The 17,110-nt window shown below is 44.6% G+C and overlaps 3 protein-coding genes across 6 annotated transcripts; 1 reads left to right on the plus strand and 2 right to left on the minus strand.

The window, feature by feature from the left end:
• Window positions 1–599: 599 nt before the first annotated feature.
• LOC134015046 (E3 ubiquitin-protein ligase TRIM35-like) lies at window positions 600–4,386 on the minus strand. Of its 4 annotated transcripts, none has more exons than XM_062454340.1 (8): window positions 4,234–4,385; window positions 3,572–3,701; window positions 3,017–3,431; window positions 2,679–2,774; window positions 2,345–2,575; window positions 2,229–2,251; window positions 2,037–2,161; window positions 600–1,664 (listed from the first exon to the last, which is right to left on the minus strand). In XM_062454340.1, exons 3-8 carry the CDS (start codon window positions 3,419–3,421, stop codon window positions 1,132–1,134), a joined length of 1,413 nt encoding a protein of 470 aa, XP_062310324.1. In that variant the 5' UTR covers window positions 3,422–3,431; window positions 3,572–3,701; window positions 4,234–4,385; the 3' UTR covers window positions 600–1,131. The 4 variants fall into 4 exon arrangements, with proteins under 4 accessions (XP_062310324.1, XP_062310325.1, XP_062310326.1 ...); XM_062454341.1 differs by having other exon boundaries at window positions 4,214–4,367; XM_062454342.1 differs by having other exon boundaries at window positions 3,017–3,701.
• Window positions 4,387–4,516: 130 nt separating this feature from the next.
• On the minus strand, window positions 4,517–6,428 carry hspb11 (heat shock protein, alpha-crystallin-related, b11). Its single transcript, XM_062454345.1, has 5 exons — window positions 6,190–6,428; window positions 5,924–6,030; window positions 5,569–5,637; window positions 5,431–5,474; window positions 4,517–5,327 (listed from the first exon to the last, which is right to left on the minus strand). The coding sequence occupies exons 1-5, from the start codon at window positions 6,279–6,281 to the stop codon at window positions 5,235–5,237; spliced, it is 405 nt and encodes a 134-aa protein (XP_062310329.1). The 5' UTR covers window positions 6,282–6,428; the 3' UTR covers window positions 4,517–5,234.
• A 31-nt stretch (window positions 6,429–6,459) lies between these two features.
• smn1 (survival of motor neuron 1, telomeric) lies at window positions 6,460–8,815 on the plus strand. Its single transcript, XM_062454344.1, has 8 exons — window positions 6,460–6,614; window positions 6,896–6,967; window positions 7,124–7,240; window positions 7,360–7,551; window positions 7,676–7,855; window positions 8,035–8,109; window positions 8,344–8,451; window positions 8,571–8,815. The coding sequence occupies exons 1-8, from the start codon at window positions 6,567–6,569 to the stop codon at window positions 8,625–8,627; spliced, it is 849 nt and encodes a 282-aa protein (XP_062310328.1). The 5' UTR covers window positions 6,460–6,566; the 3' UTR covers window positions 8,628–8,815.
• The last annotated feature ends 8,295 nt before the right edge of the window (window positions 8,816–17,110 follow it).

A 17,110-nucleotide genomic window follows, 5' to 3' on the forward strand; every position in this document is an offset into this window, starting at 1 on the left:
AATCAGTGCCGAAATATATGTTGTGTTTTCATTAGTTGGGTCCAGGGCTCTACAGATTGTTCCTCTGCAGTTCCATAATAAACAATGTAATTGTGGAGGGAGTCCCACAGGGTCCCACTAGGCACAGCCCTCTGTCGCTGGCTGGCTTCAATAGGCATCGGGGGGGCCTGGGCCCTTTGTCTGAATATCAGTCTTGTCCAGGGGGACTTGATGGTTGGCCAGGAAACCATCTGGTAACCCCCCCCCCCCCCTCCATGGCCTGGTCTAAAAGTCCCTATTCCAATAAGGGAGTTATTATTCAAGTCCTTGGGGGAGGGGGGGGCAGGAATACCAATTTAAACCTCACTGTTCTTAATTAGTTAATTAGCTTTATCTTTCAGTCAGTATGGCTTCAGTTTTATCTTTTTATGTAGCTGGACAGGACATGTTATCATTCATGTTGACCGTTTCAGTCTTCTTACTAAATTAAGAAGGATGAAATTATATACATTTAAAACTGCTACTAAGATGTTTTCTAAAACACTTTGCCCATTTATTTTTGCAGAAATAATCATCAGCATCAACCTCACTGTCTACATAATCAACAATAAAGTTTAATTCACACCATTTTCTCCAAATATTTTTATTTAACAATTTATATATTTAACAATGTATATATTTGTTGCAAATATACTGTACATCAGAGGGATTAACTGCAGTAAATTCAGAAGTCCTATAGTTCAGTATTCTAATATGAATATGACAGAATCACCCATATTAATGCACCCAATAATTGTCAAGAGAAGATAGTAGACAGTAATTGACAGCGACTTGAGGGCATGAAATCAATACATACATTAATCCAAACTGAAAATAAACATGCCCACTAAACATGATGGGGTTGATAGATAAATAGATCAAATCCTGACAATTTACAGTATAGAATCAACCTAAATCTTAGGATAAACTGTGTCCAGAGTAGAGTATGTACAGTATCCTGAATCTACCTCATGCGTCTCATAATTTGGGGTATTGTAATCCACAACATTCCACTGAGGGGGATGTATGTTCTTAGCAAGCTGCGATCATACACATCATTTCTGTGTGCCAGCTACTACACACTGTAAGTCTTATATACAGTATGAGTAGTAGCTACTTTGGAAGAGCAGGTCTTCTCTTGTCGGCCTGTGTTACTGTTATGCAGATCTTCATTGGTAAAATCTTCATAGGCCCATACCCATTCAAAAATATTGGAAAGACTTTGCCAGTGAACGGTCTCAAAATAGTGTGTAGATGTGTGTTACTGTCAGAGTCAAAGAATGACAGCTTGCCTTTGTTCTGGTCCAGGACCACTCTGATCCTTTGAGGTTTAATTTCATACATTATACCAATCTCAGTGTAACCCATCTTATCAGTAGATTCTTCTACATAATGATCACATGTATACATGATAACCCAGGTGCTATTGTCAGTGGCCACGCCTACACTCCAATAATAACTGTCCCCAACCTCTACCTCCCAGCTGTGAGACCCTGAGCTGAAGCCCTCAGAGCCCAGTACATGCCCATCACTACGCCCCTCTGGTTTAACAGGATATGGTTGTTTATGACGTTCGCTGAGAGATGTCAAATCTTCAGACAGACAGATATAATTAGCAGCATTATTGGGGTCCAATATGATAGGACCTAAACAGAGAACAACAAATAGGGGTAAACATTTGAGTAACATAATGTCACTGTGCTTATGTAGTTCTATTGTAAAAATGAAAATTCAACTGACACCTGGGATATGTATAGGTATTGTCAAGGTATGTTTTTCTACAAAGTATGTTTATCTACTAAAGGATTCTTTTAGGTAGATCCCAGTACATTCCACTGTTTCATTAACATTTTTATATTCCGCACTTACTACTGTTGTGTACTGTATGTATTGCCAATGTCTTATATACTTTATAGAAATTGCCTTATCATTATTTAAATAATGGGATCATTTGCTCTTGCTGTTCAGTTCAATAATTAATTGTGATAAGCAAATATTGCTGTCAACCAAATACTCACTGTATGTCACTATGTTTCGCATCTTCTCCCAAACTGTGAATGGCAAGTTGCCGAGGTGGTTGGCAACGTTTATCAGCGACCCTGAACTTTTTGGGGGGTTGTGCTGGGTGGTCTTGGCAGACGCTCTGAAAGAACATTGAATTTTTATGGGGTTGGACCACATATAGAATCATATAAAAATATATCACTTACCTGTCCATAGTAGCCTTGAAGTTCTACCGAGGAATAAGGAATATGGATCATTTTATATAATGTGGAGCAAGAAAATGCACTCACTTCAATGGACCTGTTGATATAGTATTATTTACCTTCAGGAAGGAGATGTGTGTGGCTTTCACCTCGTCAGATATGCATTTAATCATCTCTGAGAGGGAAGCTATCTCTCTGTCTACCTCTGCAATCTCGTTCTTCATTCTTTGACTCTTTTGCATCGCTTCTTTCCTCAACATATCTATCCTGGTTGCCTCTTCATTGCGAAGAAACTGATAAAGCTTTTTGAAGTTATCTTTTATCTTCCTCTCAGTGTCCTGGGCTTGGATCTGGAGGATGAAGTTGATTATTTATAATAATGCATTAATACCCCTGCGCTAAAGTTTTCTACTGGTAAGATTACACATTTGTATAATTATTGAAATGCCCTACCGGGATATGTTTTGCAGTTTTATTACAAGTCAATTTGACTTCATGGAACAGCTTCAGTTTACACTGTAAATCGTCAAGCACTGTCAGAAGTTCAACCTGCAATTTCAAATGGTTTCAAAAAAATACTTTTTTACTCCGATACTTGGTTCCAAGCTATTTTAAAATAACTTTGTGGCTTTAAACAGTATGAGTGTGTGCAATGTTAGAATTTCCGCTTGCATTCACAGAATTGTCCAAACAAACCCATATCCTGCACTACAGAAATATAATGTACACCAAATAAGCTAATTTAGTTCTTCTTCAAGTTCAAGACACATTTTCAAGTATTTCCGCCTTACCTTGTGATCTTGTATAGCTTCATTTATGGGTACGCAGTCGTGCTTCTTATGAATTCTTGAATCCCGACACACCACACAGATGGGCTGTTTATCCTCCAAACAGAAGAGCTTGAGTTTCTCACCGTGCAGACTACAGAGAACGTCACATCCTTCTACAGCTATCCGACTTTTTTCTTGGGAAAAGGCCTCACTAAGATTCCTTAGAGCCAGGTTAACAGGGGGGTTTGCCGTTGATGATATTTTCTTGCACACTGGGCAACTCTGGGATCCTGTTTGTCGCCACCATTCCTCCTGGCAAGCTTTACAGAAGCTATGGCAACAGGGCAGGAGGACAGGGTCCTTAAAGATGTCACAGCAAATAGGACAGGTGAGGTCCTCCTCTGGAAGAAATGCTCTGGCCGCCATTTCTTAACTCCTTTTGGAAAACAGACTTGTTTAAACTTACTGGTAAGGTATAAAATATATTTTAAAGTGTTCAAGAGGGTTATATAAGGTGTTCTTATATAGCCTGAAGTGCTTAGACCACATAGAGTCTGAACAGGTACATCTTCAGACCTTCAGTGACTGGGTGGTGCATATAGCTCAACAAGGATCTTGTTTCAATCCTGGTGAACAATGACGGAGAAGGGCCGCAGGCTGGAAGACAGGGAACCTCTCGCTCTGGATGCAGGAAGTGCAAGATGTCCTGCCAAAGAGCAGAGGCATATTTAACATTTTGTTTAGGATTTTCAGTAAGTCTTTCACACCCTGTAACCTGACTTCTTGGCAACCCACAGACAGACTCTCTCTCTGTAGCATTAGCCTACAGTGTCGTTTCTCGGTGTCCCCTAGCATTGTAACTTCTTTGCATGCACTTGGTATGGTCAATAATGAACATACAAACTTCCGTGTTTCGTGTGATTTGTTTTTCTGATGAGACTAAAACGAAATAACAAGTAAACATTCGAAGGATCATTTTCATAACAGAGTGTTTAAAACGACGAGGGTGCAATTAAATGTTTTATTGCTATCTTGATCCACCTATGGCCAGATAGACGGACCCGATACTTTCCTAAAAAAGTAGCCTAGCATTATAGGCTACACCACTTTCCACATTCATTACACTTTGAGTGGAAATTTGCTAAATTAACTAAACTATCACTTCTTACGCCTGTTTTTAAAGAGTTAATAATTTAAACGGATCGTTTAAGTCCTTACCTTATTTTAGCGTTACTTACTGGTTGGAGGTACTGACTGTACTTATGCAATTATGCAACGTAAACAGGTTTAACTGATTCCCCATACCTTTCGTCAGTGGAAGATTTTCAGGCAGACGTACTCTAAACAAGTTTCCCTTCAGATACTTCCGTAATAACCATTTCAGCTGTAGCATATAACTGTAACTCAAAGTGGGTCTGAGAGACACAGCTACCTCTTGTGTTCTTAACAGAAATTACATTTTTTGTCAATATTGAATAGTTGGAATGTGAAAAATCAGGGACTAAATGAGGCAAATTAGGATTGCACTGACAGTTTTATTAGTCTTAAGGAAAGTTCCACAAGATGCATCCAATTATGCAAGAAGCAATTCAAGGCTGAGTGTGACTTGAATCTTACAGACTGAACTCACCAACTTAAATAGGTCAACTGTATGGGGATTTGTGAGTGTTTGTCAGCCTGTGAGTAGTACATTTACTCAGCAATTGGTTAGAAATGCAACATATAAAGGAAATTTACTGTTCCAGTAGCCAGGGAAATCCACCAGAGATGCCATTTACCTCACAAACACACATTATATAATATAGTTATATAGTCACTTGCAGTGTATTCACCAAATCTAGGAAAAATCACTTTGCAATATAATGCAATTATCAAGGGCACTGTTCAATAAATGTGCCTGGCACAATGGTGTTGGTTGGTAAATAATCTATTGATGCCAGAACTGTTCAGATTCCAACTCACACACTTTCACCATATGTTGCATTTACGCAAAAAATATTAAAATTGGCACTAGTTACCATCCCACGTATTTAATTGTAAGATAATTCAATCAACATGCATTATATACATAATAACCAGATTTCAGATCAGGCCATTATCATTAAGTAAGGGCAACAAAAAAGGGTCCATCTATGCAATAAACTAAAAATGAAATAAACAACAGAGCAGATTGTGTCAGATATACATACAAAAATACTTTAATTTGAAGCTACTGTTGATTGATACGTTGAGGAACGATTTATCCTTCAACACTGACTCTGTGAACTGAGACAAAGTGGTCATATCCTGAGGTGATGATGAAGCGTAGGTATGTAGCACTGGTTCCACTGAGCTGTAAACAGACAAGAGGAAGATGATGTAGCAAACATTATGCATAAGTTACTAGTGCATTGATGTGTGACCCGTCTGAATACTGAAGATCGAAGCCAACTCACTGGAATATCATTTGTTTGAAGGCTACCTTCTATGTGTTCAAATTCTGAAAAGGGATGAGTTAAAAAATATATAATTATGAAGGAAAAAATCTACCATCCAGCTCAATGAAATATTATTCAGAGTGAAATGTACATTACCTTTCTCTGCAACAAACTCAAAGTTGGTAGCATCTTCTGACATGCTCTTCTCGATTCTTAGATTCTTGACTAGGAAACATGAAGAACATAAAGGAACAATTACACACTACCTAAAATAAATGTTACATGGTGGTCCACCTCGTCATCAGAGCTAATGTCTCTCCTCATCTGCTTTCTCGATCAGGTGTGTAGCCCACAAAAAAGTTCACTCTCACCCTACAGTTCATAAATAAGTGAATTATGTTTTTCTACCTATGACATTGTATCTAAATAGCTACTATACGTCTGGCACTATTAAAACTCATTCATCCATGGCTTTTCCTGAATTTTAACAATACTTGAATAAGATGCTTACCGTTAAAACAATGCATTGTCACAAGGGACATTTTCGTCGACTGGGCGAAGCGAATGATGAACTCTTGAGGAAACATTCCAGTGGACATCCAGAAAGTTTCGGTGTTTCTGATGGTGAGGGATAAATGCATAGACAGGTTCGTTTTAAATAGTCATGCAACTAACTGACGTTAACCACTGGCACTCTCAAACATATTTGACAACAAAACTAACTAGCTAGCTCTAGCTACAGCTGAGTACAGTAGCTACAGTAGTCTAACAACTCACCCATCAATTATGTTTTCTGGGGGATGGCGCCCGTCGCTGGATGCAGCCAAGACAACGTGGGCGCCTAAAGAACTCAACGAGGGATCTATCATTTTAACAGACCATTAAAAACGATGCATTCAAACCAAACAAGTACATTCAAACAAAAAAGTGCTAGCTTGATAGCTAACGTCAACTCCTAGCTGGCTAAGGACGGTGTCAACTGTCTGCCTGTTGCCAAGCCAACGGGTTTGTCGCAGCTTTACTTCGTCATCAAGAACCATTTACGGCAGCGACGCACGTTGTCTCAGAAGATCGCAGTCAGCCAGTGTAGTTGTTGTTGTAGGCAGTTCGCTAACGTGTTAGCAATCTGTGATCTTCGAAAGGCCTGCGTCTTCATGGCGAATGGATGCACAGGTGTGCTTTTTGCCCGTGGAGCAGGACATGTAAGTTATAACTAGCTTTCATGTGTGCTAAAATGATTCGGTTATGTGGGCTGTGTTAGCATGCTAGCACAAATAGGCTGTATAACATTAGCGCATGACGGGGTTTCCTAAATAAATTAGCTAGCTAGCTATTGTTGATAAAACACCAACATGGGTAGCAGACACAAAGGTAGCAGAAATGTATTGGCCTCGGTGTCACGTTGCATTTGTTGCTCAAGCTACAAGCTAGGTAGCGGCTGATAGCCGAGCACTCAAAATATGTAATTGTCTTTATTCTTCAGAGTGATGATTCTGACATATGGGACGACACAGCACTGATTAAGGCTTACGATAAAGCAGTTGCATCTTTCAAGGTAGCAATTTTGCACCCTCATTGCATGTACCACTGCACCTACACAAACTTATTGGCATCGACGACGGACAACATACAGCACTATCTCCAAATATGATCAGCTGTTAAGTTTCTGACATTATCGGAAACCCTATCTGTCAAACGTTTATTTTTCCAGACTGCCCTTAAGGGTGAAGAAGACACACCACCCACCAAGGACAACCCGGGAAAGAAGCGGAAAAACGACAAAAAGAATCAAAGCAGAAAGAGAAGTAATTTCCCTCCAGAAAAAGAGGTGAGCAATAACAATTAATCAATTGCGGAGGTACACGCCATTCAGTGTATTGGTCTTGCCCAACAAGGATCGGAGGGATTACAGTGGTAACAGAGTTGTGACAATAATTGTTGTTCCAGTGGCATGTCGGGGACTCCTGCAGTGCCTACTGGTCTGAGGATGGCCAACTGTACGCAGCCACCATCTCCACCATACATGAGAACAAAGGCACCTGCGTGGTCGTGTTCACCGACTACGGCAACCAGGAGGAGCAGAACCTCTGCGACCTGCTGTCTGAAAGCTCGGAGGTAGAGGAGCCGCTTCCAAATGTGGTAAGCCGGGTCAAAACTTCATGAAGAGGGCTGCTGCCGTGTCTCCAGAAGTCGCCATGACTCCATATTTTGGGACGGTATCTGTGCAGGTGCAGACGTTAATGGAATGGTGTGTCAACTGCAGGTCACCGAGCCAGAGTCCTCGACGGAGGAGAGTGACAGGTCGTCCACACATCAACACAGTCACCCCCAGCCGCACTCCAAACCCAAACCCAAATCCCCAAAAGCACCTCCTACGTGGGCCCCAGGCTTCCCTGGTTTTCCCTTTCCTCCGGGCCCCCCTCCAATGCCTGGCTTCAGACCAGTAAGCACCACCACACCTCACTGTTGTCTCACTGTCTATACAGAGAGTTCACACATGTTTTAGTCGCTGAATTTGCAAGAAAGACGGTATTAGCGAGACCCAACTGGGACTGAAACAGGCAGTGTAAATTGACGGGTGTCTTGTCGTGGAGATTCACACCTGTGTTGTCTTATCTTCAGGGTGCAAACAGACGCTCAGGGGGTTTTGGCTCCACCCCTCCAGGCTGGCCTCCCATGATGGCATGCGGGCCCCCGGTAAGACACCAGTAACTCAGCCACTGTCTTTAGCCAGGTGTTGCCATGCCCACCAGTCGTTAACACCTTTCCTCATATCTGGCCGTTTCATCGTGGTAGCCCAGGACTAACGCAACCTATTAGCAGGTGGCCTCTGAAGTGGGCCACCGCAGGCCACAGGACCGGACGTAAAGACGCCCCGTTGTGTTTCATCGTACAGATGTTTTTCCTGCGTTTGTTGCTTCTCTCCGACAGATGATCCCTCCACCGCCCCCGATGAGCCCAGACATGGAGGATGACGACGCCATGGGCAGCATGCTCATCTCCTGGTACATGAGTGGCTACCACACAGGATACTACCTGGTACGCAAAGAAGACCCCCTCCCTTCCCCCATTGGTTTGACCTTTTTTCTGGATGTTTCCTGTGTTATGTGGAGGAGGTCCGCGGTGACGGCGTTTTCCCGTGCTTTTCTCCTCCGCAGGGCTTGAAACAAGGCCGCAAAGAGGCTACGTCCGGAAAGAAGACTCATCACAAGTGATCTCGCCGCGATCGCGTACTCGACGCAGCGAGTCCACTGAGGGGAGACGAGGCCGCAGTTCTGAAACTGGAGGATGGGAACCCCGTGAATGAAATGTTACTTGGTGGTTTAGATTTCCAATTCCACGTTGTTCAAGAGTAATTTTTGTATTCTTTGTAAATAAATCTAATAAAGGCTACCCAAGCACACACCTGTCTACGCTTTTTAATACATTCTACTATATTACAACTGAATTATTCTATGTATGTCACATGATAAATGAAACGATAGGCTTTATACTTTGTGTCCAGTAGATGTCAGGCTAATTCTATGTTCTGAAATACAAGGATCCCTTGCATCCAACTAAAATATTTTTTTAAAACATGCAATTTTTCCAAGCCAACTAAATCTAACAGGTATCACATACTGAATACTATTATATGTTGACGTGGTGTTATTTCCATGCCATCTATTGTTGCTGATTGCCAGAAAAGAGCAAATTTTCTTGCTTGGAATACCAAACATATCAACAAGTCTAATTATGATTGTAGATTGGTAACTTTGCTATGTAGGACACTGGTATGCACAACAAGCCTACAACATTTTGTAAATGGGCAACCGTTATGGATCACACCTCACAGTAGGCTGTCCATCACTACATTATGTGATACGCCTCTCTTCTCCCTGTTGGGAGAAGAGAGGCCTAGGGCTGGACTGTGGTCATTACCAAGTTAGAATGACCAGGAACCAAGGCTGGAGGGAGGCCAGATTGGTACTTTCCCCCTACCAGAGCCAATTGCTGCCTGGGGCAATTCACGGGACTACTCCAAAAGCTTTAAATTCATGAAATGTCAACCCCCGTTATGGTAAACCAATAGTGCAAGATGAAGCCTGTACCTGCTGAGTAAAGTCAAGCGTCCAGGCAGGGGATTCAAACTTTGATTTCTCATTACTGTTCCTAACTCCCCTGTCCTGAAAGCAGACATTTAATTCCGGAATCATCCTCCCTTATACCTTGATACTTTCAAAGCCTCCCATATCATTAAAGGGTCATTTATTTCTGTTATGTCCTGAGGTCTAATCCATAATCTAATTTAAAGATAGGTGGATTACTGTTTTAGTAAGAACTGGGGCAGAGCTGCACAAACTATATTCTGCAGTGCTGTACGTATATTATAAATAGAACATACTTGGTACATGTAATTACAGTGGAGCTGTAATTTTCTGAGTCTGTAATACCGTGTGATGGGGCCCGATGAGTGAGTTCTCATACAAGCGGTTTCGAGTCCCTCTGGTTCGCAAGATATATGTAACATAGTTCATGTGTGTGTGTGAGAGAGAGAGGGAGAGAGAGAGCAAGAGACAGAGAGAGAGCAAGAGAGACAGAGAGAGAGCAAGAGAGACAGAACGAGAGAGGTCCTTTGGTTGGCATGACAGAAGTTTATTGTCTCCTATTTTAGACGATGTCCTCATGCCTCAGCTGTTCAACAGGACGGCAATGAGAGTCTTTGTTTTCTGTTGTCGGTGTCTTATAAGCACTGCTCTATCGCAGGCCGCTGAGTTGGACATTGTACAAGCGAGGTTAGTAGTGGTGAGGGGGGGAGCCAAAAAGAGATAATAGATTTAGTTTGGGATTTAGTTTTACCTCTGTCTCAATTCTAATGGAAACAGTGGAATCTGAGCCAAAGGCAAACCTGGAGGGAACCACATCACAAGTGGTTAGGTGTGGGGGGGGGTCTAAGCAAGGGCCCGGGACATAGGTTAGAATCATTGTGGACTCCCAGAGAGGCGGTTTGAGAGTCAAGCCCTGCATTTCCTGGCACAGAGCAACATTCTGGGGTCCCAGGGGCTCTGCCCCGGCAAGGGGTTCAAAGAGGGTCAGTCTTGGGAAAGCAGCCCCCCCTTCCCATCCCCCTCCCCAGTGATTTTACCCCCCCCCCCCCCCTCCTTCCACAGAGGCATGTAGCATGTAAACATAAACTTCATTTCACACAGACACTTAAGACACGGATATCCAAGTGAGGCCACATTGCAGCATGAGTTACAGCGCCAGTGGCTATTGACTCAACCTCTTGACAACAAACATCCTGCTTTTAAATGAAAGACTGGAGCGATTGGGAGTTTTGCTTAACGGAGTGCACGGCCACACAATGCATCCATCTTAAGTCGAATCTCATAAGAGACTCTCCTTGTCTGGGAACGTTTGTGCTGTTTGACCATACTGTATGTTGTGGGGCTGAAAAGACACTCCTATCCTTAAAGACTTGAAGACAGATGGAAAAGTATAATAATACGACAAAGTGTTCCCCCCCTGCCCTCAGAAATGTATAAAAAGAGAGACTAAATTAAGATTTTTTGAAGTGGTGGGCAGACAAGGGACCTATTTGGAAAAGGTTTCATATATAAAACCTTTTTATGATTATGAAGGAGACAACAGCAAAAAAAAATGACAAATATGCTGCAGTCTTAATGGTCTGGTGATGATCGTACTCGTGTTCCAGAAACATCGTTATAGCACCCTTTCGTTTCATAGTATAGTATTGCAGAGAGAGTTGGTAGTGTAACAGGGGCTCGACGGGCTAAACTAATCAGCTCAGATAAATACTCACTTAGGTACTTATGCGGTATGTCTTTCTGGTAGAATTCATCCATAGTCCAGAACAGGTACCCTGACCCATCGCCCTCTGCTCGCCTGGTATGGGATGCGAGCGCCTCTATGTGTTACTGATCTGTGACGACCTTTCACCTTTGGGATTCCGTACACAGCAGGCTTCGGTACAGTCTACAGGACCCAGAGCCAAGAGACTTTGTGGCACGCATTCCTCCTGTATCTTTATTGGCCGTCACAGATGGTCGTAAATTACACAGAGCGCCATGCCACCAGCCCCCCCGCCAGCCCAGGTCAACCATGGGGTCTAGTCGGGTGCCCCTGTGGTCATGGTCCCTGTCGCCCTGACCCACAGTCAGCCTACGTTTATGAGCCACAGTCAAGCAGAACTAGGGTTAGGGTTAGGGTACCTTCCTTTAAGATACCTTCCAACACTGCATTTGTTTTCCAGACATTATGTTATTCAACATAGGGCCTATCTCAGTGTAAGGTGAGGTGACCAGTTTTCTTACGTGTTTTTGGCTCTTGTATGGTTGCTTACCTGAATGTATGGCAAGAGACTGCATTGTTGAAAAGTAGTTTTGGCAATATCACCAATTTTTTTATGACATCCTATTGTATGGCCTTGAACCATGGACACATTCTCAATTTTTTGTGTATGTCCTTTTTTAGTATACACACTGAAGCAATGAATGGATGCAGTTCAAATGGGATTCTTTTCACAAATCTGTGACTACAGAATTACTGTTGAACGTCGCCACTATTCCACACCAGCCTTCAGATGAGCCTTCAAGAGAATACGAATTCATAATTGACATTCCAGAACTCCACATGGTGGTTGAGGCAACTGCAATCACCGGCAGAGGTCTCAGCTGGGACTGTAGAAAAGTTACATTGCGGCGTCGAGTCACAGAGGAGTACACCAAGGATTTCACAGCAGTCTGGAAAAGATGCATGAACACGAAGGAGACGCCTCTGTGTATGGAAATATCGCACGTTTGTTCTAAATAGATAAACAGCGACTGTACAAACAAGGGTATCCCCTCGAAACTACTCCAGAAGTGTGCGCTTGTTCCTCATAGACAGCAACTAGGCTATACATCTCTGCTACAACCAGGACGCAAAATCCTTTTTTTTTCGGCAGTTGTATTGATATATACTGTACGATGTTTTGCCGCAATCAAACCACAAGAGCTACAGTTGCTCGCGGCTCTGCTCTTGAAATGGAAATACGGCGAGGGAAGTTCAGACGGAGTGTTTTCTTTGACACGTTACAGGTATGTTTACGATAATTGTCGCTTAACAGTCAACACAATGAGCTTCGGCGTGCGGTCTGGGAATAAAGCAGAACTTTCACTTAAATGGCTGTGTGGGACTTTTCTGGAAAAAGTCTGTATGGTCCTGGTCTTACACAAACCAATAACCGTGATTTGGTCTGTTTTGTGTACAGTTATTGGTAAATGGTGGTTAAAGTTTGGTCAAAACTTTCTGCTGCTGTTGATGGGATTCATACCGTAATCATCCATTTACCTGAATTTGCCTACAATGACTTTATCTCTGAGTTGGAACTCAACGGTCTGATGCACTTTGCTGGTTAGTCACATTAAACATCTGTTCTCGATTTGCTACTGTTGTTTGGAAAGCTGACAGGCTTAAATATGCTTTAATTCTAACCATTCTTTCACCCTTATTTTTAAAGTCAACATTTAATATAATTCTTTCTATGCAAATACTCACTATACTTACACAAATAGGTTTATGGGAAAACGCGGAGATGTGTGCGTGTATGGTGCGCCTCTCAAGTCACCGAAAAGGATAGATTAGTAATGTGATTGCAGCATACGCCTGGTTACTGCTGACTGTATTATGAGCTCATATTTTGAGTGTGGCCTTTACTTAGCATTTGTATAGGAGGACTGTTGTTTCTTCAAAATACCATTCAAATAGCTCACTTCCGTTTTGTCAGTTAAGCTGTCTTATTTATGTGGGCCGACAAGTCTCTCAACTGACCAAACAATCACTGCCTTCTGACAGCATAATCCCTTCTCCCCTCCTCATACAAGATTAATGTGTATTTCAGCCATTGAGGTCCATGTTAATGATATCCTTTTAAAAGACCTGAGAGTTTATCCCAGGCCTGCATGTCCCTCCCTGTAGGCCAGCGGAATGATAAAAACCATTAGTCCTCTCAATGCCTCGGTGCAGCCACTGGCATATCAATGAAGCCTACCACGCCACTGTGAAAGAACCCCTTTCACCCTGGCCAGCCTTGTTCAGGGATTGTGTGTGTATTTGTGTGTGGGTGTTTCCAGGACTTCCTGCTTAACATACAAATAACATCAGCCTACTCAAGCAGTAAGCTAACTGGGTAGCCTGGAAGATGAGACACCCACTTGGTTATGAGGGATTGTCAGAACCAATTACCAGAACCAAGTCCATACCTTGCATCAAAGTAGCGGTGTGTAATGTTTTTACTGGACTTGGAGGATGCGTAGCAGGCCCTGGTTTCCATAGCGATACACAAGGGCAGAAGAAGAAGGAGGAGGCAGGTCCAGTAAGCTAATGGCAGAAGCAGAGAAGATGTCCCATAGTACTAATGTAAAACTGACTAGTCTGCCTGCTGTCAATACAAAAACGACCCAAACCTTCCTGTTTTTATTCATTTCCTACTCACTTTTTACCCACAGTGCATCAACTCCTGCTGTCCCTGTATTTGTTTTCCTCATGTGTTTTGAGAATACTGCTAGCCTTAGCAATGGGATTTAGGAAAAGGCACATCCTGCCCGCTCTTTTTCCAGTCTTTACACCTGCGAGTATTCGGCCATCTGCAACTGTGTTGGAGGGTAAAACCATCAACATCTGCTAAGCGCAGTGAGAGCAGTATTCCTCGGGGGAATATTGCTGCCCTTCTTTTGGGATTGTTGATGGGACATCCATCTGTCTGCTCTCAGAGGAGGGACACTACTGCTGAATCAGCACGCCAAGTCTGCCAGGCCGCTTTAGTGTGTGTGTGTGTGTGTGTGCACCTGTGAACGTACGTGAGCTCCCACGTGCGTCAGCCGTGTCTGTGTACGTGTTTATTTTCTCGGAATATCTCTCCCCCAGTCGTCCTCTCGGCGGAGACCAGACATCTGCCTTTCTACTCGCCGGCCCTTCGGAACGCCGACGTCTCTGAACGCTCCCTCAGACCCCGGGGCTTGTTTTGCTTGTGACGGCTCCCGCCACCCAGGCACCGCGGCGGGAGAGCCCACGGCTAACGCCAGAGGAGATGGAATGCTTCGAGGTTCCAGCTTTCGCGGCGACGTTTCGCTTCCCCCCGTGGATCCGAGAGACCGCCGTGGTCACCACATGGGCAGATATGAAAGGGCCAGGAAGTGGTTAGGTGTGTGTGCGCGTGTGTGTGTGTGAGAAAGAGAGAGACACACCCATCCACCCACTCTCTCCCAACCTACAGGACCATGTGGCCCTGGCTTGAAGGCTGCCTGGCTGGGCCTCAGGCCTGTGGTCTGTTACTTTGCCTCTATTTAAAGTGATCTTATTTTCACATAGCTCTCTCTTGGATCTAAAGGAATTGTACTGGTGTAATCAGTGTGGCGTCAACTCCCCTAGAGTTTGAGTGACACCAATCTTATGGTTTCAGGTCTGTGAGGTTGAGTGCAAGTGTGTGAGGCAAGGAAAGGAGGCTTAACAGGAGCTTGATATAGCAGGGTGTGTGGTGCTGTTGGTTGCGCAGCCTTCCCTCTGTATACCACAGCCCCACAGCCCCTGGGAAAAGTTCCCTTCTCCTAAAAATATGATGACACGCAGCATTGTCGCTGCCTGCATTTTCTACAAGCCTGCGTCGTGGGAATGGGGCAATGCTGGGCGTCAGAGCTTCGTTCAGACACTGAATATGACTTGGCAGAAATATCAACCGCTAAAGCAGCCAATCGATGTCGTTTGTTTAGGCTGTGTTGTGCGCACACGTGCTCGATGTGCGGAGTCCATCGTCTCCAGACTTCCTGTCTTTGTCTCTCAGTCGTGTTGGGCACTCGTACCTTTGCAGCGCACGTGACGTCCGCGACGTTGCCAAGACAACAGTGTTGGGGAAAGCACGAATCGCGAACCTGTAATGGGAGCTGCTGTCGTGGAATGTCGGAACTTCCTCCAGGGTCTGCACCACACGGGGCAGAGGCCGGGGAAACAATAGCCTCTCCCCTCAGTACTCAGGCCCAGATTGCTGCTCTGTTCTGGGGAACACATGCTAGGAGAAGAGTGTTGGGCGCCCTCCAAGGCTCCCCCCGGTGTGGAACATTGTGTTGCGTGACAGCCAGGGGTAGCTGATACCGGGGTGAGGTCTGCCCCCAAGCTAGGCTCTCTCTGTGGGACAAAGAGAGAGCTCTTCAATCCCCCCCCCCCCCCCCATCTGGGAGGCTTGCTTGGTATGCAGTCGCTCAATATCACAATGGAGCCCTGCGGTTTAGCGCGCTCGTTCTATAATCGGGGTCTCGGGAGGGAAGTGGCCAATCTTTTGAGATCTGTGTGCTTTCGTACATCGGGGGATGCTGACGGCTGCGGACCATAGATGGGTCCGCCCATCTATGGTCCGCAGCCGTCAGCCCTTATCTCACCCAGTGACTGATGAATGCTGGGGCTGTAGCCGGACGGGGACAGTGGAAGGACTGTTCCGTCCTGGTGCCACGCTAACAGGATGTCCTCTGCCTGCCACGCCATGCCCTCCCGGGGCCCAAGGCCCTGTGTGTTTGTGTGAGTGGGGGGGGGGGGGGGGGGGGGGGGGGAGTGTGGGGTCTTATCCTTATCTCAGCCTTGGAGAGAGAGGACAAGCTTGCTGGACAGGACTAGGGGCATCCCCATTAGAAGAGAGGGGAGTTGAGGCGGAGGCATGGACGTTAGGGTACTACTTCCAGGACTTGCTGTGAATGCTATTGGGCTGGTTTCCCTCACACTCATTTCGCTCACACACACACACACACACACACTGTTCTAAAGCCTCTATCAGATGGAGTACAGATGAGAGAAGACACACACAAGCACAGGAAGTGAGTCACAAGTTTGTACCACTCAGCCCACACGCGCAAGTTATTTCACGCCTCGCACACCTCCGTGTCTCGACTGGAGGACAGCGGACCGCTCCTTCTGATTCACAACATGATGTCAGTGCAGTCGCAGAGTTTTCTGGCGCTTGAGTGAACACCACACACACACACACAGACAGACACACAAAGGCTTTCACACACACACAGACAATGACTAACTGACAGGGACTTTTTTCACGGGCCGCCAGTCACAGAGACAGAGAAGGCCTTTGTGCCTCGGACTCCTGGGCTGCCTTGAGCTGAGATCTGCCTCGTCCTCGACCAGCGAGTCTGGATGACATCACACCTGGACGCCGTCCAAGAGGCCAGGACAGGAGGACGACCTTGACTCCCCTGCATCGCACCTGTCACAGACAGTCTGAAGGGCATGGTGCCAGAGTCTAAAAAGTCATACGTTGTCAGTCTCGCGTCACTTGGGTGTCTAGCTTGTCGAATGCTGTTAATGAATAAATGAATTAATTTTCACTGTACTAAGGTGTTTTTAGATTCAATTTAAGACTGTTATAGAGGGAACTGTAGGATGAGTTTAACATGGGATTGCCATTCGATATATTCTCTTGTATTTGTACATCTGTTCAGATGGGCAAAACAGGGAAGACTAATGGATGTCCTGCTTCGAACAGATGTTCGCACTTTCACGCATAGTACTGAGATGCTGGGAAAATCGGAGTAGGAAAAATGTCTAACAGCCCCATCTTGATAAATCAAGGCTCATTCTCTTGTTTTATTTATTTTCCTGAAGGCAGAGATAATGGATAAGATCACTTGAGCTCCGCTCTCGTCTCTTAGCCCTATTCAGT

The sequence above is a fragment of the Osmerus eperlanus genome, chromosome 28 (assembly GCF_963692335.1).
Source record: "Osmerus eperlanus chromosome 28, fOsmEpe2.1, whole genome shotgun sequence".
NCBI lineage: Eukaryota > Metazoa > Chordata > Actinopteri > Osmeriformes > Osmeridae > Osmerus > Osmerus eperlanus.

Coding starts and splice junctions, on each gene's coding strand:
- hspb11 (XM_062454345.1), bottom strand. CDS start 6,281: ATGATAGATCCCTCGTTGAGTTCTTTAGGCGCCCACGTTGTCTTGGCT. Junction 6,031..6,189: donor CCAGAAAACATAATTGATGG/GTGAGTTGTTAG, acceptor CCTCACCATCAG/AAACACCGAAACTTTCTGGA. Junction 5,475..5,568: donor TGAGTTTGTTGCAGAGAAAG/GTAATGTACATT, acceptor ATCCCTTTTCAG/AATTTGAACACATAGAAGGT.
- smn1 (XM_062454344.1), top strand. CDS start 6,567: ATGGCGAATGGATGCACAGGTGTGCTTTTTGCCCGTGGAGCAGGACAT. Junction 6,968..7,123: donor AAGCAGTTGCATCTTTCAAG/GTAGCAATTTTG, acceptor TTATTTTTCCAG/ACTGCCCTTAAGGGTGAAGA. Junction 7,552..7,675: donor AGGAGCCGCTTCCAAATGTG/GTAAGCCGGGTC, acceptor TGTCAACTGCAG/GTCACCGAGCCAGAGTCCTC.
- LOC134015046 (XM_062454340.1), bottom strand. CDS start 3,421: ATGGCGGCCAGAGCATTTCTTCCAGAGGAGGACCTCACCTGTCCTATT. Junction 2,775..3,016: donor AAGCTATACAAGATCACAAG/GTAAGGCGGAAA, acceptor TTGAAATTGCAG/GTTGAACTTCTGACAGTGCT. Junction 2,252..2,344: donor CACACATCTCCTTCCTGAAG/GTAAATAATACT, acceptor ATTCCTCGGTAG/AACTTCAAGGCTACTATGGA.